Below are 25,306 nucleotides of genomic sequence, written 5' to 3' on the forward strand. Positions count from 1 at the left end.
ATATGGCTATATGATCACTAACTGAACTGCTTATTGCAATTAAATAATTAAAGTTGGTATATTTGATGTTGCAGGATTGGCAAAGATAAAAGACAGATGATAAGTGGGATGATAAGCAAACAGGATGTGATGTCATGTCAGGTATCCGTCTGACTGGTTTTGTCAACCTTTTATTTTGCTGTACAGTTTCTGTAACATATGTAAAAATATGACACGACTCCAAAAGGTGAAGAAAGAGCCTCTCGATCACCACCTGGTGGCTGGCTGCAGTATAAGTTCTGCCTCCTCCATGTTAATGATTTAAAAAGTCAAAGTACTGATAAAATAAAGATGGCGGTGCTTGTATCCAGGATATTTTAGCTTCATTTCTCTGTAGTGGGAGGAAGTGGAGATTTATATGTACAGTCTGTGTGTCGTTCTTTTGTGTGCAAGCGAGGCAAACAGGGTTGTGTTGGGTTTGAAGTAATTGATCATTGTCCATATTTCGCTGTCATTTCAGTGGTGAACAATGCCTGAAGGCTGCATCCGAACATTAATTATGCAGGTAAGAGGCAGCATGGTGACACACGAAGATTAAAATTGATGAAAAGAGGATGTCAAGCTCTCCTGACACTGTAATTTCACAATCTCTCCACAGGAGCCAGGAGAAAGTTAAGAAAACACTCGTCATTAGTCCTCATTAAGGAGCACTGACCTTTCCCATGTGAATGTTAACACAGTGTGTCTGTAATCTAATCAGGACTCGAGGTGCATTATTGAGCTCAGTTTGTAATGTGATACCTGAGAAGAAAAAGTGCTGGTCTCCATCATTCATTCATTCTGGGTTTCTGCTAAAAATTTAAGGTGGTTTTTGAACATTTATGTGACTTTGTATCTGGTGTCCCTGCATATAAACAGTTTATACATAAAGTTCTGTAGTTCAAATAGCTCCACCTTCAAATACAATCTCAAGATGAAAAAGTGGCAAACACGTAGAAGACTGTGTCCATGTGATGTAAGTAAAAACACAAGATTTCCACGGTGGAATTGAAACGACCTCCTTTTTATGTCCTGATAATGTTGCTGTTGTTACGAACGCATCGGTCCTGGACAATCTTCTACTGCCTTGTCCCCCAATTTTCAGGACATTTTCAGGAGTTCATGTCTGAAAACAGCTGGAGACAAAAGAGCTGAACCTTTAACATGTTAAAGACTCTTCATCCACCCATGTGAGTGAAAATATGAAGACAAACACCTTCCTGCCCGCATCGCGCCTTCCTCCTCAGCCTCTGTGTTTGACCTTGTTGCTGCAGAGCCTGAGGGGGGAAGGGGAGAGAGAGAGAAAATGATTAGGTTGGCGGTCAAACCTCCTTAACGAGCTGTCATTTGCAGACTGAAGTTCCCACACATCCGAGCAGACCTGAGGTTCATGTGCCTCTGACCTGCTATTCACACTCACCCCTCACAATGTGTTTATTGATAGACACGTGTGTCAACTCTCATCAGGGTTTCACCATTAAACTGCTCCATCAAAATATTCATGACAGAGCTTTTGATATGGCCTCTGGAAATCTTTTCATTTTATCTTTCATCTTGGTTCACTGTCCGGTGCACGCACACATACGCGAACACACACACACACACACAGAATTTCTCCTCAGAGTCAAAATGTTGACCTCTCTGACCTCCATGGTCAAAGGTCTCGACCAATCAAGGGTCTAAATGTGAACAAAAACGGCGATGGACTCCCTTGACTGTTCATTACTGCTCTCTCTCTCTCCTTCTGTGTGTGTGTGTGTGTGTGTGTGTGTGTGTGTGTCAGCAGGTTAAGAGCCTTTCCATTGGCACCATAGAGACAGAGTGAATAGACTCTAATGATTGATTTTATCCTTTCACCCCCCCCCCCCCTCCCTGTGTGTCTTTCTCTCAACGTCAAAGCTGAAATCAGAGTCATAGGTTGCAGGACATGATTCAAACAGTCGACTCAGTCTGACCTCTAATGCCTCAGGTTGCGATGATATGATGCAGGAAATGTCTTCTAAAAATACGCATCTTGTGATGCTTCATTTAAAATCAGAGAAATGACGTCTGCATTTCTTGTTTTTACCATTTTAGTCTGAAGAAATTCAGATTTTTTAACTTCTCCTCTGTTTTTAAAAATGATATATCCGCATAAGACATTGCAGGAATAATAAAAACCTGACATCACCTGCCTGAAGCATATTCTTGTGATTTTGCAGCAAAATTGTTAAAACCATACTTATTGCTATAGTTGCTTTCGTACAGCAGTGTGTTTCTCAGCTTCTTCCCACTCAGCAAATGCACATCAAGAGGCCAGTGTATCATCAGCTGTTTGTTTCTCTATAGTTACTCTTCCACCGAGTTGTCGTTCTTGCTTGGTAATGATCTTCGGCTTTTATTTTCCAGGCCGGGGTCTATTAGTTCTCTGTTTAAACCCCCAAAGGGGGAGGAGACCTCTGTGTGTGCAGCTATCAGCAGGGAGCACATCGGAGTCTCTGCAGGTCTGACGGTTGCTGATAAGAGCCGCGTGATTAACACACACTCACATGCGGCGAGAGGGGCTGCTGGTGGTTCTCTATTGTTGGGGGAACAACAGACGTCTGGGCGAGCGCTGATAATCAGCCATCAAACCAGATTTTACAAAACGCTTTCTGGAAAAGCGTGAAAACATGGGGAAGCGTTCGCATGCTCTACTTGAGCTGAACGCGACTGACGACCGGATAAAAACATCAAGTTACACTGAAAAACCTGCAGTAAAATTAACAAAAAATGAAATAAAATGTCAGATAAAAAAGGTTTTGAAAGCAAATAATTGTTTTTTGTTGCTTTTGTTCATTACACTTTGGAACATCTTTCACTTTCTGTCAAATAATTCTAATAGGTTGGTGAAGCATGTCTAGAGCGATTGGTATGGAGATTAGATTAGATTCAACTTGTCAAGTCGAGTAGAAGTACAATGCCAATGAAATGCAGTTTTTATTTAATCAGAAATGCAAAGACAGCTAATGCAAATGTTTTGGATATTTTATCCATTGTGTTATTCAACAGCTTGTTATCACTTTTGCTTTCTTGACTCGAATGACCTCATTTGAAATTATCCTTTGGTCTTTTACTTGTTCCACCATCTGACACCGAGACACTTTGAAGACTTTTGCTCTTTTTGTGCAGACGACACACACTGGCCTCTTTCTGTTTGCTCCCATAAAACAGTTGAGCAGATTCCACTCTAAATTGTACCCAATTGTTAAAAAAACCCTTTGTAGAAATTGCTGTTGGAGCCTGTCAGTGTCTAGAACTGAAATTATTATTATTATCCATTTGCACTCCAACCTGGTGTATGTTTACTGTTTTAGCTGCAGTGCAGAAACTACAAGTCCTTCAGACAATGTCAGACGAGGATTAAAAATTTGCATTGAGCAAAAATTCAGACTGACTTTGCCGGCGTTGGCCCTGAATTCAGGTAACTGGTTTACGCACTGACTCGACTGCAGCCTCCGTTAACTCAGCTGACATAAGGGGACTTAACTAGACTTCCTCTGAGCTACTTCACAAAGTTGAATGAGGTCGAGCTGAGAAACTGCGAAAGAAAAAAAGAAGCTCTTAAAAGTGCTCAACCCTAAAACCATTAAAGCATGTCTTTCTGAAACTTCCTTGTCATTTATTCCTCATTTATTCTCTGATCCCCCTCTTCTGTTGGCTCAACTCTTCCAGAGTCGCTCCACAGCTCCACTGGGTTGTGTTTTCCTAATTTATCCTCTCCTCCGACCCCTCCCTATCCCCCACCCCCACCCCTTCAGCCCCGTCCTGGGCCCCTTGTGTCACGAAAATCCTTTGTTCCCCCTGTGTCCTGTAACACATGCACACACACATGAACACAGATGGAGTGAGTCAGACTATTTACGCAGTCTCATCATCTATCCAACGGTGACAGTCTTTTGTTGGAGCATTGTCTGACAAAATAGGGAAGTGAGCAGGGACATATCTGAGCGAAAACAACACATATATCTTACTGCATGTATTACAGTTGATGACAAGTAGGTTTTACATCTTATTTATATATTTATCATTGTAACTTGAAAATAATTTAGAGCAAAATCCTCATTTAAAAACATAATGCGGCACAAAATCAGACAAAAAAGTCTGAGATAATAAAATTGGATGAGGAATTATAGACATTAGTTTAATGCAGTAAACTGAATTTGTAGTAAATTTCACATGGTCTGGTGCAAAGAAGACAAAAGCGGATCGTCCAAGGTCAGCATGAACTCGAGGGACAAGGAGCGTCATTAGTCCCAGTACAATGTGGTCCACTGGACCAAACCAACAGGGAAGTAATGTATGAAAGGCAGATTTCTAATAAGAGCCTAGAGATAAACAAATACATATGCAAATCACTCCTCTCAGAGAAAAAGACCATCCATCTTTTTCTTTACAAGACGCAATAATGAGCGTTACAAGCTTCACCAGAAATGAACATGAGTGCAGAATGGTAGAGAGAATGGAAGAGTGGCTGAAGAGTGGCAGTCGAAGCATGTCCATACAATATGTCACCACAATCTACAACTGATGCAAAAAAACAACAAAGGTTTTACTACAATACAATGGGAATCAGGAGCCAATATTTTTGCCTTAGTCTACCCTCCAAATTTAACAGCTAGTTTTTACAAGACATCTTGTCATCAATCCAACTGCCAAGATATTTATTAAACATGACAAGTTAAATGCTGTTGCTGCTTTTAGTGGTGATGATTAAAATAAATATTTTTGACACTGGATGGAAACACACATGTTGTTTTGTCTGCGTTTAAAACTAACTTGTGCTCATCTTCTCAATCAGCAAAGCAATGCTACATCATCAGCGTAAAGAAGAATATCCAGATACTGCAGAGCCAAAAGCATCTAGAGTATACAAAGAGTAATTGAATAAGTCCTAGGACTGAGCCTTGTTGGACACCTATTATATACACTAGGAGTGTTGCAATAGGAAATGTTGAATCTGATTTGTTTTCAAATTGCAAAGGTAGAATTTAAACTTATGGTCATTGAAAGCATCATTCAAATCAGAGAGAGATTCTACAGAAATCAACTGAAACCGAATGTGTTTAAACAGATGATAGAAAGAGCAGTGCAGTGTTTTTTATAGTCCAGATTTGAAATTATATAATTTAAGCAAGAGTGGTGGCTTATCAGTGTTGAGCTTTTCTGTAGAACTGGATTAGTGTGTTTTTATAAAAAACAACAACAACATGGTGATGAATATCTATAGTTTTGGAAAGAGAAGAAAGAATTCTGTCTTCTCATTTTTCACTTTTCACAGGCAAAGAATGAAAAAAATGTTTTTAATGTATTACCCTGATGAAAAGCGATAAGGATAAAACATTCATTGAGTTAATACAAGTAATAACATCAAAGCCTTTTATCCCTTATCATTAATTCTGTCTTTTTTTTAAAAACCTTCAGTGAGGTCCATGTGGTTTCTGGAGATTAAACACATAACTTCCTTCTTGTCTGGACTGAACCAAGATATGATCCAGTTCTCCTCCACTGGAGTAGATACAGTATAACTCAATGGAATAACTGCACGGCTCTGCAACTCTGTCACACTGGAATCAGCAGTATTACAGAGAGGGCGAGCAGGGCTCGCTCACACTGAAGGAGCAGGTGAGAGAGAGGGATTGGCTGGTGCATACGTGGGTATATTTGTCCCAAAAAACGCTATATGATATTCTCCTCTGATCCATTTACTGTCTTAGCTGACCAAGAAATTCCTATGCAATAATCCATTATTTCACATATAGGAATCAAATTGTATATAAATGTACTGACACTGACAAAGACAGAATATAATGCAGCTCCATCATCTGCATCACATCATGTGTGGATGAGTCATGTTTCAAGCACAGAACAAATGTTTTTTATGTCTCTTCTGTCCATAATGTCGCTTTTTCAGGTGTTAAAACTGCAAAACTTTAATAAATTCAGTGAACAAAAAAGCTACCGAACTATAAAAATGTATTATTATTATCTGTGTATTTGAATTCAGTGAAATCAAGAAACGTAAATTATTTAAAAAAGGGGTTTGATTTCACGAAAGTCTTGAGGATTTTAACATCAACCGATGGTGAAAGATTGGAGGAACACATTTTCAGTCTCATTACATCGCTCTATGTTCGTACATGTCCGACTCTCCTGCGTTCGTTTGGAGGCCATCAAATATCCCGTCAGTCAGTTTTCAGATCATCAGGTGAGGATTTAGATCTGATATTTTCGTCGAGACTGCTGTCTATTGAAAAAGGTATATGTGCCAAATAAGAATTAAATGTGAAGCATGGGAGCTGCAAATATGACCTGACCTGATTTTAGTATTTTATCTGTGATCACAGTTCTCCACAGGGGCGTCAAATAGACAGATTTTTCTCCCTAAAACGAGGTATTTGTGTTGACTCTGTAGCAGCGTGACTTACTTACTATTATCTAGGTCACTCTGTCAGAATACAAAGTAATTTCTATCCTGTCCAAATATGTAAAACTGGTAACAACACAAGTCTGAAGAAATCTGGGTTTGCCATAAAAGCAAAAATGAGAATGAAAGACTTTATTTGGAGTTTAAAAGTAACTCGGGTGTGCAGAGGTGAGAAAGTATTTTATTTTTCATTTTTCACATATACACCTCTGTCTTCTTCTGTGTTTGCAACTCTGCGAATACCCTCGAGGACAATCTTGAGTAAACCTGATGCATCATTATCCTCAATTCTATAATGCATCACTTCTCGCCCTGTAAATGATAACAGCTTCTCCATCGCATCTTCAAGCATCACCATTCACAACATGGTTGAACCTGTGGAGGTGATGACAACAGGACGTACGGTTTTCATTGAAAATTCTTAAGTCTGCTCCATAAATTGCAACGTGAAACCAAAACTAACCAAATTTGAACAGAGACATAAACCTTGCCCTTAGGGTTGAGATTAGAGCTCACGGTTGGGAATCAATACAAGTCAATGGAATATACTCAGAAGTGATAGAAGCTAATGTGTGTATGTCATTGCATATTAAGTCCTTAGCTTAGCCTGTTGGTGTAAACTTTATATCACCGGTTTACAGTTTTGGTGACTTTTATGTTTTATGAACAAACTCTAGAAAGACTACAGGTTCTTTTCAAATTAAGAAAATCCTTCTCACCTTAAATGAATTATAACATCTTTCAATGTTATAAAGAAGCTTAGACGCAGAATGGGAGAAAGAATAAGGCAGCATTGAAATGAAGAGTTTTCCAGCTGCGTAGAGTAAACAAGAATGTAACGGCTAATTTTTTGCCGACTCTATAAACATATCAAAACTCCACACATTCATTTGAGAGTGAAAAGAGTAATTAATCTAAAAAGCCCAAGTTGAATAAAAGCCAAACCAGAACAAAGGCAGACGTGTGCCCACAGTGTTTCATTAGCCGCGACTGCAACAACATGCTACCGCTCGCACAAACACAACAACGGCTTAACAAGATATCACAGGAGGTTTAACAAGCAGGTTACTTCCTCGCCTCTGGGGCTGACAAAAATGTCTGTTTCCATGGCAACAAAGCATTGTTATTTCACAATCCACTCCTAACTGTCACCCCTTCAACTTTTTCTCCCCGTCTCACTGTTCCTTCCATTAAAGCATCCCTACGTTTTTTCTTTTTTTTATCCCTGTGTTTATCCTTTTATCTTGACCTGCATCTCCCTCTTTCCCTCATGTCTCCATTCTCGTCCTCTTTCTCCTCTTCCCTGTTTCACCATATTTCTGTCGACTTCTTCTACCCATCTCTTCTTCCTTCATTATAAAGTTAAGAGGATTTGTTGGTGGGTGTTTGTGTGGGTGTGTGTGTGTGTGTATGTGTGTGTGTGCACTGTCCCTCGACCCAATTAACCCCCTGAATCTCATCACTCTGCGGAGTTGTTGTACAAAACGAGAGACAATTTAAATGATGGGCCTCATGTGTGACGTTCTCATGTTTGCAAATGGAGACTAAAATGTCCGGAATCACACACGGAGAATATAGTTCGACCCTCGTGTTGACACGGCCGTGACCTGAGCTAAAATAGATCAGCATGTGGCTTCAAATCACTCCGTCGATCACAAACCTCCTTTGCTTTTCTTGTTACCTCCAATTTTAGCTGATTTTTTCAAGGAGTGACATCCAATCCACCTGACGCAGACTTTGAAGATGGTTTAATTTACACAGCATTAGGGAGGGTAAATGGATCACTGGTGCTCCTGCTGGTTGCATTCCTTCCAATTAGAGACTAAACAAAAAATGTATTAGGAATTGTTAATATTATTTAAAATGCATGTATTTATACCCAGAAGAGCTCCTGTTGATTATTTTACAGGAAATGAGCATTTAATCTCAGTAGAGCAAGAAATTAGAATCAATAAAGGGATATATTTTGCATGGATATGTTGTAACGGAGAGGTCTGGGTTTTTTCCCCCACTGAGCTCTGAATGCAACCACCAGACGTTGAAATGAAACTTTTGGCAGGATTATTGCATTAAAGCAGATGTTGTGTTTGCATGCTACAGTCGCTTTTTGGAAATACAGGAGTTTTTTTCTCACTCTAATTTGTGGTCTATTAATATTTTCATAAAACTAGTTATAACTTAAAGTTGACTTCCTATGGCAAATTAATTCTACTTGCATCTTCCTTCACAACCTGTAAGTAATGAACTCTGAACGCTTACTCTTAAAATACAGATTGTGTTTAACTGTGTCTCGGTTTAATGTGGTCAGGGGCGTAGGCAAAACAAATGAATCGCCTGGGGCCCCACGCTGAAAGGGGGGCTCTTATAGCATGGTATTCTGTTCTTGTATGGGAACTCATCAATGTGTAGCACTGAAAACTTTTCACAACAGTCACCAATACAATGTCCCCTCGCTCTTGTCTTTTTCTTGGTGTTATTTTATGCACTCTTGTCTCATGTGCTGCATCGATACTGATAACATGAGCTGACCTCCACCACAGTGGGGCAGGGTTACCAGAGAGGAGGCAGTGCACTTATGTCTTATCATTTTAATGCACCGCAGGAGCATAGAACAATGCACACAAACACATCAACATGCATGCATACGTGCACGTGCACACACACGCGCATTTAAAAGTGTCTAGGGGCTTTTGAAGGTATCAGGTGTGAGCCAGCTGTGAACACAGACTGGTTAATAAGCTGTCTGTGATGAATTAATGACTCATAAACCTGTCAGTCTGCTCATCTATCTATCTATCTATCTATCTATCTATCTATCTATCTATCTATCTATCTATCTATTACCAGTATGTAACTTTCCTCAAATTTGGCCGTGATAAAACTGGAAAAGTTGACTGAGCTCATATTGTACCGGGAGACAAATACACCAGTTATATCACAAGGTGTTCAGATCATTGCGTAATGGCAAATCCAGTTTACGGTAAATAGATGAAATGAAACCGCAGGGAGCCATGACACAGAATCCAATAAACATCATTTTCCTCGACAGAACAAGGACTTAAATCTTTTAAATGTGAACAAATGAATCTTTAGTACTGTTAGAAAACTTTTATACAGTTTAAAGTCATCTAATTTGCTGCTGTTCATCTTTTTTCCTGACAGAGGGAAATGGTTTTAAAATCTTGTGAAGGACACTGAGGTGGTATTACATTGTCACAGGCAGTTATCCAGTTCTTATACAAGCCTCTGAAGGATTCTCCCTAATGATCATGCCTCACCTAAAGTGCTTTATCATTCCATGAGCATCTACGAGAGGCCTGGAGGGTGATTCGCTCCCAACAAGATGGCCGTCACTGCAACTTTTGAAACATGGTAATAAGAGGGGATTAAGGCTCTGTCAGTGTGTAAAGCATCAGTGAAGTGTGCAGCTTACTGTCCTTAGTGACGACCACCATCAAGTCAGATAACTCAAGAGAGTTTTAAAGCAGATCTGGAGATTCATTATGACTAATGGGCTCCTGGTTTTAATATCACACATTGTGCAATGACAGCAGAGGCACATTTCTCACATGGATTGAAGTGGTGTTTCACTGCCTCGTACAAATATGGCAGAAATTGCAAAACTTTTGGTTATGTTAAAACAGATTTTATGCAATATTATTGAATGAGGTATTAGATGATGTCTCCAAGTTAGACTATGTTCAGGAAAATGTTTGCAGTTGCTATAACTCTTGCATTTCCAAAGATTACCGCCTATAAAATCTGGTCACTAACATATGTTCTTTAAATTTTATAGTAAGAAAAGATGCATTGAGAGACGCCAGGTTTCAGTGATACGCTGTAGCTGTGTAACCCCACGTCACCCATATGGGCATCAGCTGTCGTATATATCAACCTATTATAATGATGCACAAGTGAGTAGTTAATATGTAACCTAACCGTCCTGCTGCTCTCGATCCACTTCTCTCCTGGAATACATTTTGTTTGTGTCTCTTTATTATTAGAATTGTTTGTGTCCCTGCTCACATTTCTCCTGTTAAGCCTGAGGGTAATATTGACCACTTCTAACGGCTCAAAATATATCATCAGCTCAATTCCAGGGTTTTACCGATGATGATTTTTTAAATTCCTCCGTTCACATATAATTCAGAGGAGCGGGCGACCTGAATGTGTTGATCCAGGACACTATCATTCACACTTGAACTTCACTCTACCTCCGTCTACCCTTTCTGTCAGTTCACCTGTCAGACGAGTTCATGTCCCAATGTTGACATTTGTCTCGCTGTGTCTCCTCAGTCTCTCTGTGTCCTGCTGGTAAAAACAAATATGACATGGAATCATTTTTGGGGTGCGAGAGTCGTCTTGAGGGTATCAGGTGCTTTGTGTGGCCCGTCCTAATGAGCCACATGTGACCAGTTAAAAAGGACCCATCTGATCTGGCCATTCGCCTCATTACCACCCAATACATATTAATGTCCAGGGTCACATCTTATACATACAACATACATATTCATAGCACACATGCAGGGTCATGTATGTGTCCTGATGACACAGACATGATGGGTTTACTGGTCATATCCTCTCCTTTTATTCTCTATGATTTGTTTTATTATGACCAGCTGTGTGCTGGTCGGCAAAACATTAGCCATCAAAAACATTTCTGACTGCATCGATAATCTTTCTATCACACGTTCAACTAGTCAACTTGTTCATATATCTATAGAATTGATATTCATTTAGAAAAAAAAAGATTTATTTGTGTATAAATGAGAAATGCATCAACAGGAAAAGTCAACAATTTAAATGAGCCGCAAAAAGCTTTTCCTACAAAATATCTTAACTAAGAAAAATCTATATTATGATTAACTTGCATTGTCTGGAGGAAAATAGTGTTGATAAGAATTCAGAGTCTTTTATTTGTCCTTGTTGTTTCAGTACAATAAATCCTACAAATGGGGACAAATGGCACATGTGTGTTTTTGGACACTGTCTTCTTGTACGGAGGAAATGTGATGGTGATAAGTACGTGGAGATTGGGAGAAGAGTCACCTGAAGGTTTGATGATCGAATCGGCTGTTCTGTAAAATGATCAGAAGCTGTTGTCTGCAGCATGGAGGGTGATGTTTTCAGATGCTGTCAGGACTTTCAACACTTTGTTTAAACCTCATTGAGGCCTCAACAGCATCTTCGAGGTAAAGAGTCAACATTAGAGTGAGTCTTTGTTACTCATGGCCAACAATCATGGCTTTTAACCATGGCCATGATTGTTCTCTTTAAATTTGAGATCAGGACTTATTGATTTCCCACAATTAGCCCCTGCTTGTGTTTTGCTGTACTTGTGCTCAAACTGTAAACTTGCACGCAGATATTTTGTTGCTTGTACTCAGATTTCCTCAATCTGCCTCTGTGTGCGAGTTTGCTCTCGGATTTCTCCTCTGCTCTTGTATGCTGGGAGCAGATATTTCCCATAGCAGCAGCATGAGTGCAAAGGAGAGGAGCTAAAGCTGGAGCGCAAGCAACACAAATCTAAACGTAAGCGCAGAGTCTGACCACAAGCAGAGCAAATCTAAGCACAAGCAGGAGGTATTTTAGTGTGGTCGCAGGGTTTTGAGTAGAAACTTTACAAAACCTGAATGTGTGAGTCCTGCTCTCAAACCTAAAGATCACACTCTTGAGTAAAGACAGGAAGAAAAAAACATAAGGATGTCATGTTTTCATCAAAGTTTGTTTGGTTGTTTATTAGCAGGATCACACAAAAACTACTGAACGGATGCAGTGTGAGTCACAGAACAACCATTTAATCTCAGTGAGGATCTGGATCAGGGGGTGGATGCAGGTTTTTTTTTTTCTACTTACTTTAATGTATTCTTGATTTCTCATAGAATTATGTGTGAATCTTGATAAAACCATTCATACATATAAAGGAGGTAGGTATCCAAGAGTGTGTGCAATTTGGTGCGGAGCCGAATACAAATTTGGATCTTGTGGATTTAAATGTGGTTTCATAGGGATGTGAGCTATTTCCGCTGCTGTATGGTAACAAATAGGATTAGAAACCTGTACCTACCACCAATGTGTAGCTAATGTGGCCGTAGCTATATGGCTTGTTTTAATTGAAGGCAACTGTTGGGCCTTCGTTAAGGGTATACGCTCTACTGAGTGCAATTTTGGTTTAACGATTGTTGCATTGTGAGGAGGGAAAACAATGTCCTTGTGCTTGGGTTGTGCGTTAAGGAAAAACTTAAATGGCTGATTTAGGAAAGAACTAAAAAACAACACATTTTAAAAGTATCGAGTTTCAAGGACTTCATCAGGCACTTTATGTTGTGTTTCTCTTTTTACGACATCGAATGGTTCCATATCAAACTGTTGTCGGTGTAAAAAGCAACATTAAGTGTCTCAAGCTCATGTTTTATAAGAAAAAGACAAGCTGATGCATAATTTGAGAAACAGTAAATAACTTAGGGTGTTTTTTTGGGGGTCGAACAACAGACCAATGTAAGAAATTTATGTTCGTTGAAATCATCCATCACTACCTTTATCAACCCAGGGTGACACTTATGTTACTGTGAACTGCTTCTCTCTCTCTCTCCTTTACATTAAACCTCCTCTGACCTTCCCATTGTCCTCAATACGTATTTTGTTCCTTTATTTTTCTCCGTTCTGCTCCCTTTCTTTGTTTTTCTGTCTGTATTTTCATCCCCTGTTTTCTCCCCTCCTCCCATCCCTGCCCTGTATCTCTCTCTGTCACTTTTTGTTTACAAACCCTTTCATCTGGATATTGCTTTGTATGTAAAACCCTTCTATTTGAATGGGTTTATTTGAAACCCTGTCATTTAAATAGCTCTTTAAAAGACAGAGGAATGAAAAGTCAACAAGGACCCTTCGATTGTGATTCCTGAGAGGACGCACACACACGCACACCCACACACATACACACATGCTCACACACCGCCTCCCTGTCTACATGCATCTGAGTCTATTATTATGCTAATGAGTCTCCAGTCTCCACATGTCCCCACAGTCTCTACACACACACACACACACACACACACACACACACACACACACACACACACACACACACACACACACACACACACACACACACACACACACACACAGATCTATTTCGCTGAGCTCAGCAGTATAGCTGCACTCCCAGGCTGGCAGGAAAATATAATGAGGAGTGGACAATTTTGCAATCATAGAAATAGTCCTGATAGAATTGGTTTTACCTGGTGTGTCATCGATCGGCACAGACAGACAGTCAGTGAGAGAATAACGCTCCACTCCCTCCGACAGATATCCTTCAATACTGTGACTCTTTGTGCATCGGTCTCTGCCTCTGCAGCAGAGACGATCAGACGTTGTACATTTTGCTCAACAAGTTTACAGATGTGTGTGGTAGACGACGTCACAGTCGGCATCTTTGTCTTACATTTCTTTCTTTTATCAACTATGACAATTGAACGTTTTGGACGTCATCTTGCTTGTGAGGAGCAGGTCTGCTGTTAAAAGCTGGTAGCTGCTTCATGTATGGGCCAGAAAACCAAAACAACGACATAAAAGTGCACAAAACATGCAGAGAACTGCACCATTGGATGATGATCCTCAGTGCGTTCAGTTCTACAAACAATCCCTTTGCACGAAAAAAAACTGGGGTGGAAATTGGGCAGGTTTATCTAAACAAAGTTTGGAAATCCTCTTTATTTTCAGAGGCTTTTAAAACCCTGGATTACTTGTTCAGACCCATATTGTCTGCCCCTGTATCTACAGTCCATCAGAGAGAACAAGAAACTGCTTCAATACAGAGCTTCATCACATAAATAAAGCAGGAACAGTAAGTGACAACCAACGAGACAGACAGACTGATGAGTATAAAAGCAATGCTCTGTTATGCATTTCACTACACATGCACATATAAGTTTAACCCCCCCCCCCCCCCCCCACACACACACACACATACACAGGCATCCTCTCTGTGTCTCTCAAACATTTATCAATGAACTAAAATAGGTTAACTCCAAGGACTTCACTGAAAAGATCTTACATAAATGCACACGTCACTGAATTACATCACACACCATCATCCTGCCCGACTGGATGTGAATGAATGGGGGTAGGGCTTTGCATAAGTGTGTGTGTGTGTGTGTGTGTTGTCTACTGGCTGGAGGGAGAATTCGGTTTGTATAAGTGTGTAAACAACGTAACAGAGCGTATTCACTCTGTACCATGTCCCCGTCCTCTGACACACACACACACACACACACACACACACACACACACACACACACACACACACACCACACACACACACACACACACACACACTCTGTGACCTGAAGCTCTGACATTGTCTCTGCTTCTCTGACTCTGAGACCACTGAACAAAAGACACCTTTGGGTCACTTCCATTGACTCAACTCACTGGTTGATGCTGAGTGGGGATTCACACATGGAGGGATCTGATTGGCCCAGGGGGCTCGCTGATTTGAATAAAGGTAATTCTACACATGCAGGGAAATGACCTGAGTTCAGTGCCACAAGAAGTTGCTTTTCTGTGGTTAGTTTGATGGTTCTTGGTCCCTCTGAAGGCTGTGATCATTAGGTGGGAGGGTAAAGCAGCAGTTCCTGGCACGTCTTTATTTTCACTGTTTATTTGGGCAGAAATAGGTCATCCTGCAAATTTCCACTTATCTAACTGTTGTTTAGACACTTATTTAAAAGCATTGACTGAGGGAGTTGTCAATATTTGGAGCTTGTGTTTCATAATGAATATAGTTTAGACACATTAGTGACTCTGAGGTTGTGCTTGATAAAAGCAGGATGCAAACCAACGAACAAATGCATAATACATTGTATTCTTGAATGATTACCTGTTTTGTTGAGGATTTTTCTCCATGGCCAGCTGCCTCGCTGCAGGAGGCTTCTGGATTCAAACCTGAGCACCAAACAGTATGGAGTTTGCATATTCTCCCCATGCAGTTTGACTTTTATTTACCGTCTTTGATCACGCTTTACATTTCATGTCGCATTCACACACATGTTCATACAGCACCTTTATACGAGGGGGGTTCCGCTATCACACATCATTCACATACACTGTTTGCACAGGCATCAAGGGAAATTTAGTGTCCACTACAGAAAGGAGACTGGAGGTGTCTGGGATCAAACCACCAACCTTCTGATCATGATCATGATCCTCATACATGTCATCAACAACTGCAGTGGAACAACTCACATCCTTTCTATAGCTTATGCTGTTTCACAAATGCTCTCTGCCCCCAAACCAACAAAGTCTACATTTAGTCTACAACCCTCCACTGAATCAGAGAGCTACCTCTCGTCCTCTTTGAGATCTCGTTTAAAGACTCATTTTTATGATATTGCTTTCATCTAGATTTCTCATGTCTTATGTGTATGTAATTGTGTCTATATTTGTGAAGCACTTTGTAAACTTGTTTTTGAAAAGTGCTATATAAATAAAGTTTTATTATTATTATTACATATTTATTTTACTGCCAAAAAAAATCAGCGTGAGCGAGCACATGAAACCACACGATTAAAATCCCTCCTCCCCTCACACATCACAACACGCTGCTGCTGCTGGTCCCACAAGACAAGATGCTCTTTTTTTTTTTTTTCCTCTGACGAATAAAATTAGGCACTTCCATCCCTCTCTCTCTCTCTCTCCCTCCCTCTCTCTCTCTCTCTCTCCCTCCCTATAAAGCGGCAACAGCTGATCTCGTGCATCAGAGAGAGCCGCAGCTCCGCACGCGCCGAGGAGAGAAGGAGAGAGAGAGAGATTGGAGGAGAGAGAGTTAGTCACGCGGAGATGAACTGTTCCTGTCTTCCATCTGAGGCTTTTTTATTTTCATATTCTTGATCGGTGTGTGTGTGAGGGACTACACGTGATGACGAGAAAAGACGTGATGCTGATTCATTGACTCATCGCTCCGCTCGAACGTCTCTAACCTTCCTCTCTCTTTGACCGACTCTCTGCTGGCTTTGGAGACATCAGTGCACCCAGGGGTTTATTGTCCACAACAACAACAACAACAACAACAACAACAACAACAACAACAACAACAACAACAACAACATCAGCAGCAACAAATCCCACTGAGGTCACCTGACTCACCTGAATGGGATTTCCAGTCAGAAGTCGTTTCTCCTTCTCTTCCTCTCTTTCTTCCTCCGGTGCTGAAAAGAACAGCGGCAGGTTTGACGGAGGAACGACGACGGGAGCTGTCCGGTGCTGAAACCACGAGGCTGCACGGGAGCTGTTCGCTGGAAGTGCTGAAGACCAACGGCATAAAATCAACTCGAATTTTTTCTGTATGAAGAAGAAAGCAAGCAAAGAAGAGAAAAGAACATTTTGATGGGTTCCCCGTCTTACAGGGGAACTTAGCCATACAGGAATTATTCGATTTCACTTTAAAAATATATATATTTTTGACCTTTTCAGAGCTCCACAGGTCTTCCAGCAGCAAGACATCCGAATGAAAACCGACTTTTCTTTTCCCTCATAGGTTCCATCAGTCGCACACACAATTATAGCCTGTAGGTCAACATAAGCAACATTCAGGGTTAGGTATGATAAAGATACACAAGCACGTGAGGAGCGCTTGTTGACTTTGTTCTTTAAACGCCATGTCTCCTCTGCACTTTCCAGCCAGTCTGATGGGAGAACATTAGAGTTCAAACAGGCGTTTCAGATTTTAGCGTTTTTGGTCAACTTGGAAGAGGGTTAGTGTAGAAGGAGGAAGTGTTAGTGTGTTTTGTATGAGTATAGGAGAAACTACTGTCCCATCATGCCTCGCTCTTTCTTGGTGAAGAAAGTCAAACTGGATGATTTTTCAGCTGCGGAGCTGGAGAGCTCATATGGTCACAGCCGAAGAGAGGCGCTCAGCCTGCGATTCCACCACCATGATAAAGGTTAGTCACCCTCACACACACACACACACACACACACACACACACACACACACACACACACACACACACACACACACACACCATCTAGGGTATTTTTTCATCCCCGGTTTTAAAGCATTAGTCATGACTGCTTCGGGAGGAGGAGGTAGAGGGAGTAACAGGGTCAAACTCCAGTCACAACCCAAAAATATACCAACTTAAAGCTCAGAAATACATTTAATATAATCTTTATGTGAATGTACAGTCTTGTAAATGCTGTTTAAACATGTTCACATGTGGACAAACATCATTTGAATTTTGTGAATGATAAAATTACAAATCAAAAGAAACATGCTTTATATTCAAGTGCTGTAAGAAAACAGGATCCCTGCTGTTGTTTGTTGGGAACTTATAAAAACAGCAAATAAAACACAAGTACTCTTTTAGATTATCTGTAACATTTACATTTTTGGTTTTCCAATGCAGTCCTAACATCCTGAAATGTATTTTGATGACACGTAAATTGAAAAGTAAATTTGTAGATTATCTTTTTATCTTTTGTTTACTATCCTGCTATTTAGAATTTTGAAGAAAGGGTAAAGAAAGTTGATGAGCAACAGAGAGCCAGAGATTTAAGATCGTTCCATGAAATCAATCAGTTGTTGACACAGTGATTATCTTCTCATTCTTTGCCCACATATATATCAGTCAGGTTTGTGTTTTTTCAAGCAGCTGTCAGTTTCTCTTCAAGAGTTCGATAATATTGCCCTGCTGCATTGACTGTAAATTGTTCCCACGCACCTCGCAGTCCTGGACACAGGAAAAATACAACGCAGTCAGTAAGACTTGACATTATTGGGTCAAATGTTCATTTTCAAGCATTGATGAAATCCTTGCCTGTTTTCTCTGAGAATAGAAATTCTCATATCCACATGGATGTTTTGTTCTGGCAGTGTAAAGAATGAAAAATAACTTGCAAACATCATGCATCAGAAACTCTAAGGATTTAGAGGTTAGGACCTCTAACAAAGAGAGGTGCGCAGTACCAGATACAAATTAGTGGAGACAAAAACATCACTAAAAGGGAAAAGAATATTGGAATCACTGTTGTACTTGATGCTGCTCTTTGTCACAGTGTGATGTGTAAACAGGTATCTGTCTGTAGATATGTTGACCAACATGTGGCCTGTGGGTTGTATGTGTATCAGCTTGTTTCTGTCTGGTGGCCCCAAAACTGCAGCTTTAAAGAGTTAAAGGGAAAGATTGTGGCTGGCAGTGCACAGTGAGAAGTGTGTTACAGTGTTAGTGCAGCTCGGTGGTGTTCACTTTGTACCAAGGTCAGATGTGAGAGGCAGAAATCCCAGGTGTTCTGATGACTGAGTGAGCAGAGAGACATGCAGCAGCAGCAGCAGCAGCAGCAGCAGCAGCAGCAGCAGCAGCAGCAGCAGTGCGGCAGGCATGTAAAGACTGAGACTGCTCGTTATAAATATAACAAGAGTTTGACTGAAGCGACTGCAGGTTGTTGCTCTCTCTCTATCACACACACACGCATGTTTGTATTGCTATCTTTGTGAGGACATAATGCACTCCCTAGCCCCTCACCCTAACCTCAACCATCCAAACTAAATGCCCTCACTCTGTAAGGTCTATGCTTCAAATGGTCCTGACAAAGATATAATTACAGGAACAAACACACACACACATGAGCAGACACACACTGCTTTGTTTTTGTCAACTCGGCACATTTCCCAGGCAGCTTGCACAGCTGATTGCACAGCATTGCATGCATACGCACACACACACATGCTGCACAGAGGGAGAGAGGGAGAGAAAGAGAGAGGAGAGAGAGAGAGAGAGAGAGAGAGAGAAGAGAGGGGGACAGAGAGAGAGGAAACAGTCTGTGACCTACAAGTGTCCAACGCATACAAGTGTGTGTCAGTTGCTGCTGGTTTGGATCAAAAATTAAATTGTAGCTTGCAGCTGTCTCTCTCTCTCTCTCTCTCTGTTCCCATCTCTCATCATCTCTCATTGTCTCTCTGCCCCTCTCTCCGTCTCTAATTCTCAGTTTTTCAAAGACACATCAAAGACGGACGGCTCTGGTCTGGCCAACTATTTTAATCTTTAATAAGCATTTAGAGCAGCCATCAGCTCTAATGCTGCAGAAGTACTTTGAAACCAATTCATCGTTGACACAGCGAGACAGAGACAGTTGGAGGGAGACAAAAACAAACAAGCGAAGACGGCGCACAGATGCTGAGGCGCTGCCGCAGCTACAGTTCACAACAGTGCTTTTTCTAAAGAGGATACATGGGAACGGTCATGTTTAATTGGCAGTGACTACAGAAAGAAACTCTGGGAGAGGAACGAATGTTTGTACTCTCACATTTTGCATCCTGAAAGTAGGGATGGAGTTGTTTTTTATTTCTGAGTTTCTGCGTCTCAGCCACAAGTCAGGAGTAAACAAATACATCTATTGAAAGGTCCAATTATACACTATATGTAGTGGAAGGGCGTAGAATTGTAGAAGATATTTTTTCCTCTGCTTTACTAATTCTAAACAGGAGTCAGACTCTCTCTCTGTCTTATTAAACGATAATTCTTCGTTAAATTGTCTGAAACTGACTAAATCTATGTTATATATTAAGTTGGCTTGTGTTCTCACATGATACAAACTGTTTCCAACAATATCTAAATTAAATTCTCTGAAAGGTAACAGGACGTTTCATTTTGGTCGACTTTTATTTATATCATATTTGCCTTGAGGAAGGCAGTGATCACTCCAGTGGAGCTGTTCAATTTCCACCAGCACCAGTTGATGATTCAACAGGACGAGTAAAACTTAAGCTGTTTGTCAACTTACCTGGTGAAATAAGGGTTAAATACAAACACTTTCACAATTTCACTTGCACTCTTTTAAACACACACACGCACACACACACACACACACACACACACACACACACACACACACACACACACACACACACACACACACACACACACACACACACACACACACTCCTTTCTTCCTTCTTCCTTCTTTCCCATCTCCACCTCTCACCTTTCCTCTCCTCTCTTCCCCCCTCTCTCTCCATCTCTGTCTCTTATTCTCTTCATATTATCGATCAACTTCCGAGCTTTTCTCAGAACTGCGTCATGAAATTATATTACCAGCAACAGTATCTCCACTGCAGCCTGTGTCTAAATGCTCACAGAGTGCTAATTGAAATGGAGAGCTATTGATCGCCACGGATCCACAGGAGTCATGGCTGTGGGATATTAGCTACCAGTCTCTCCTTGTCTCCCTCGGAGTCCAGCCTGTTGAGCTCAGAACCCATTAATGCAAATAATAAAGCAGCTAACATTGTAAAATGACAGCAAATCCATCAGGTTGGCAGTGCAAAAATAGACAGATTGCTCAGGCAAATATACTCCAGAACGAGACTAAATGGTTAAATGTAAGTGTGGCAGGGTGCCCTTGAGCAAAGCATGGGACTCCCGCTGCTGTAAGAGTTGCTCAGCGTACAGCGGTTGAGGATTTGACAGCTGTGAGGTGTGACTGTGCAGTTGTAGACCTGTCAGGAGAGGTGCTGCTGATGAGGAGAAAGTGTGCTCACTGAACCCCTCAATGAAAAATAGAGATTTCCCACTCGCAGGGGGGAGGGGGGGAGTGTCTCTTCGCTGGCAAAGACATAAAAGCACTTTCTTACCACTATAAATACCACAAGCCCCTTCTCCTCCTTCTCTCCTGCTTTATATTGCCTCCAAAATAGTTGCCTCACTCTTCTCTCTCAGGATGAGGATGTTAATGTTAATGGAGAAGCATACGTTCATCTTAAAGCATAAAGCACATGTTGTTAATTTGATCCCTGGGAGGTTTGATTGATATTTTACAAACCAGACACACCAGGCTGTAATCAGTAATACTATCTAGAGACGATGTGTTTTTAATAATCAATGAACGTGGACAAATGAATTTGATTTGTGGCTTTTAACCGTGTTGGACAACGCAGAGACCCACAACCCTGAGAAAGATAGAGACTTTCCTTTAAAGGTTTTCCTTCTTTTTTTTAACCACAGGTTGATTCATGGTTAAGATACAACATTACATAAGAAATATTCTGTGATAAAGTGATAATCTGTGTAATATAATAGAAATATGTTCAGTTATTTTTGTGTACTATTGCATACAAACAAACAAACAAACCATGATCAGAGGAGGTTACTGTAAAACTTGACTCACGAAGCATCACTATCTTCTAACCGATCAGTTTCTAATTTCCAATCAATCCCTCTGCCATGTCTCATTGATTAACCTCTTCCTCTGTCTCTTCAGGCTACGTCAGCGATTATCTGAGTCCAAATCCATATGATGATGTGGTGGGAAGTGACTCATCCGTCATCTCTAAAGTACCGTCTCCAAGCCACTCGTCAATCATCTATAGCCGCATCAACAACACCTACACCGATATCCATGCAGACATCCATAGTGACATCCATAGTGACATCCATAGCGACATCCATGGGGATTCGGACCAGCCAGACAGTCCCAGGTCTGAGGTCTCGTCATCGGCTGGCGGGTACATCAATGGGGACACGGCCGTTAGCGAGGGCTACACAGTGGACGCCTTTTTCATCATGGACGGACGGTCGCGGAGGAAAACCACAGAGAGCCCCAGAGGAACCACCCAGAGGCACACCTGCAGCGAGTGCGGTAAAACCTACGCCACCTCCTCCAACCTGAGTCGGCACAAGCAGACGCACAGGAGCATAGACAGCAAAATGGCCAAGAAGTGTCCCACCTGTGGGAAAGTGTATGTGTCCATGCCAGCGATGGCCATGCACCTGCTGACCCACGACCTCAAGCACAAGTGCGACGTGTGCGGCAAGGCCTTCAGCCGGCCCTGGCTGCTGCAGGGCCACATGCGTTCACACACGGGCGAGAAGCCATTCGGATGTGCACACTGCGGTAAGGCCTTCGCTGACCGGTCAAACCTACGCGCTCACATGCAGACGCACTCTGCCTTCAAACACTACAAGTGCAAACGCTGCGACAAGACGTTTGCGCTCAAGAGTTACCTGAACAAACATTACGAGTCTGCGTGCTTCAAGGGGGCGTTTTCCCCTCTGAGCTCGCTGGGGGAATGATGGACTCTTGAAGCACAGCTGGGGTTTGACTTCTTTTCTTAGATCAAATTGCATTGGACTCACTTGCTGCTTTTTATGCTTCCTCACAATGACATGACCAGTATGTCTGAGTGCAACAAGGGAGGAGCATTTTCTCTGCAAGGATAGTGAGGCGAGCGACAAAAATAGATTTTCATCAAGACAATTCCACTTCCATTTCCTCCTTTGTCTCCAATTTCCTTATCTGGAGCAAAACGTTTTCAACGCCTGATTTAGATTGTCACCTGCTTCGATAATTTACGTCCCCTTCGGAGGCTGTTTTGAGAATCTGTGAAGATAAATAAAGCACAGCACATCGAGCTCATCATTTCTGAAGAAACCTAGATCTATTTACATCCATATCTGTCCTTGTTGTTCTGTTTTTTCAACCAATGACGAAACAGCGGTGAAGCACAATTCCATTTTCCACCTCCCTGTCTTTTTCTGTGACAGGTGTTTAGAGCATGAATCACATCTTTGATTTTCTTGCAAAGAGATTCAATTAACTTATATTTTATGCTTTTTTTTAAAAAAAAAAACAAACATTTCAGAATCCCAGGATGCATCTGGTGTCCTGCTTTTAATGGAACTGACATGGGACTGAATGAACAAGGTGATAAAGTAAATGGTTCTGTGCAAGTAAACAAAATATGCTTTACATACTGTCAATGTGTCAATGGATACAACACAACTACACTGAACTGAAGGAAATATAACGTCCACACCTGCCATAATATAGTAAACATGGCCAAGTACACCAGTGTAATGGGAAAATAATGTTTTTTATGTGATTTCCTTTAAACCAATGTCTTATCTGGATACACACTTGTTGCTGTGTTATTATCTCAAAGGTTCATTTTGGATTCTGTGCTTTTCTTGACAATTAACATCGGAGAGAAGGAATTAATGAGGCAAATGTGACTTCCAGTTGAGGATCAAATGGCTGAAAACTCCCACTGAGCCACCAGGGTGTTCCTTAACAAACAGTGTTTTCATATTAACTCAGTATTATTTGATATAATTTTAGTTTTTTTTTTATATTAGATGGGGATCCAGGCATTAAAAATGTCCTTAGGTCCCCAAAAGGTCAAACCTTTTTTTTGTTGCCAGTGAATCTCATACAGCTTTGAGGTTTGCATCTTTTTTTAATATCTATTTATTGCCTATTTATTTATTTATTTATATGTTTCTTTGTATTCATTTGCACTTTTTTTTTGCCTTTGTTACAAATATGCCAAAGCATTTGACACTTTCGAATTACCGAATACCTTTTTACTTTTGTCCGCCACTTTAATTGTAAGAAAAAAAACTACTGCATGCAAAAAATGATAGCCTATTAATGGAATCTATGCCAATTTTAGGAATCTTTGGGATCTTTTGCCAAACCTCTTAGATAACAGGCAAGTCAAGCAAAATTCTGTCTGGGGCAATATTTCGTTTATATCTGAGAGAGCAATAATGCATGATATTTGTCTTTGTTTTTTGAAGAAACAGGTCATAACAGCCTGTAACATCTTGATTCATTCAAGTACCACTATTCTATGTAGTTATGAGAAACGAAATTTCAGGGAGTTAGCAAACCAAGTTAGTGTTAAATAATGAGGGTTGGGTTAAGAGCTCTATATTTAAGGGAACCGTGACACTGTTGTGGTTTTTCGAGGCCTTCTTTTGTGAATGTGAAGTGTTTCAATAGAACAGAAAGATCTAATCAGAGAAGGCAGAGAGTCAGTTTTGCTTTGTAATCTCCAAAACAATTGCCTCCTAGATATAATTATAACTTGGCATCATTACGTTATTGACAGTTATGTCTGTACGTGCATTAGGAGCTGTTGGGGCTTCCAGAGATTCACACAGATGGCACAACTCCTTTTAGATGCAGGGCTCTGGGTTGGGTAGGGATGGGTCTTTTTGTACATGGTTTATGCACTGCCTGCCTCGTATTATTATTCTAAAATATTGTAGAAAGTAGATGGTACTATCGTAGGCCTCTGGTGCTGAAACATGGATGAAAACACAAACCTGAAACAAGAAAAGTTTGGTGCTTGATGTGTTCCTGGTTGTATTTGTCAAATAAGTGACAGAACAGCTGTGGTTCTTTGACTCTCAGTGGTCCGACTGAGTTGGTGAGAATTATGGATCGACCTTTTGTCAGTCTGGATCTCATCAAATTATCAGTTTTGCTCTTTGGTTTTACACAAGACATCGATCTACAAACTCCCTGTGAGGACTCCAGAGACAACTGTAGTCATCAAAATTTCTGCTCTTTTTCTTTTCCATCCCCTCTTGCTGTTGTCAGGTTGTTGTGGTGGTCACCGATGCAATTACACGCATTGTTGGGAAAGGAGTAGAGACTTTTAGGTCGATATTTCAGCACCAGAGCGCATTGACAAACACTTAGATTCTACTATGAACTACCGTAGCCTACTATAGCCACAAGCTAGTTTACGTATTCTTATATAAAAGCACTTCCTCCTACAAATTATATCTTGCAACTTTTTTTTTTCAAAGATAGTAGCACAATGAAAGAGTTAGATTCAGGTAGAAAATGCCTTGTGTGTAGAAGTAACAACCTCTTTCCTCTTTTTTCTACGATGACGAATCGAGGGTGAAAACAACATCAAAGGAATAGGTAAAAGTGACACATGGTGTAAATCAACACCTTCAGTACACGTTGTGTCATTTTTTAATAAACTTTTTTTTAGAGAGAATGAAAACTCGAATATTTTGCGGCAAGAGGCCTTGTAAATAAGCACTGCTG

General features: G+C 40.8%; 2 protein-coding genes across 4 annotated transcripts in view; one reads left to right on the plus strand and one right to left on the minus strand.

Annotated features, from left to right (window-relative positions):
* Positions 1-1,019: 1,019 nt before the first annotated feature.
* LOC109638853 (TBC1 domain family member 20) overlaps positions 1,020-25,306 on the minus strand; it is a 74,820-nt gene continuing 50,533 nt past the window's right edge. The window contains exons 10-13 of one of the 3 annotated variants that reach the window (XR_011239623.1): positions 16,926-17,026; positions 16,607-16,801; positions 1,235-1,295; positions 1,020-1,154 (exon numbers count right to left, since the gene is read on the minus strand). The gene's annotated coding sequence lies outside the window, so the exon portion shown is untranslated. Of the gene's footprint in view, positions 1,296-16,341; positions 17,027-25,306 lie in introns of those variants that run through there. The other 2 variants (XR_011239621.1, XR_011239622.1) reach the window with 2 other exon arrangements.
* Positions 17,147-22,676, plus strand: LOC109638816 (transcriptional repressor scratch 1-like). The gene is made up of 2 exons (XM_020101962.2): positions 17,147-17,403; positions 21,719-22,676. The coding sequence occupies exons 1-2, from the start codon at positions 17,280-17,282 to the stop codon at positions 22,528-22,530; spliced, it is 936 nt and encodes a 311-aa protein (XP_019957521.1). The 5' UTR covers positions 17,147-17,279; the 3' UTR covers positions 22,531-22,676.

Source organism: Paralichthys olivaceus, chromosome 20 (genome assembly GCF_024713975.1).
Source record: "Paralichthys olivaceus isolate ysfri-2021 chromosome 20, ASM2471397v2, whole genome shotgun sequence".
NCBI classification, from domain to species: domain Eukaryota; kingdom Metazoa; phylum Chordata; class Actinopteri; order Pleuronectiformes; family Paralichthyidae; genus Paralichthys; species Paralichthys olivaceus.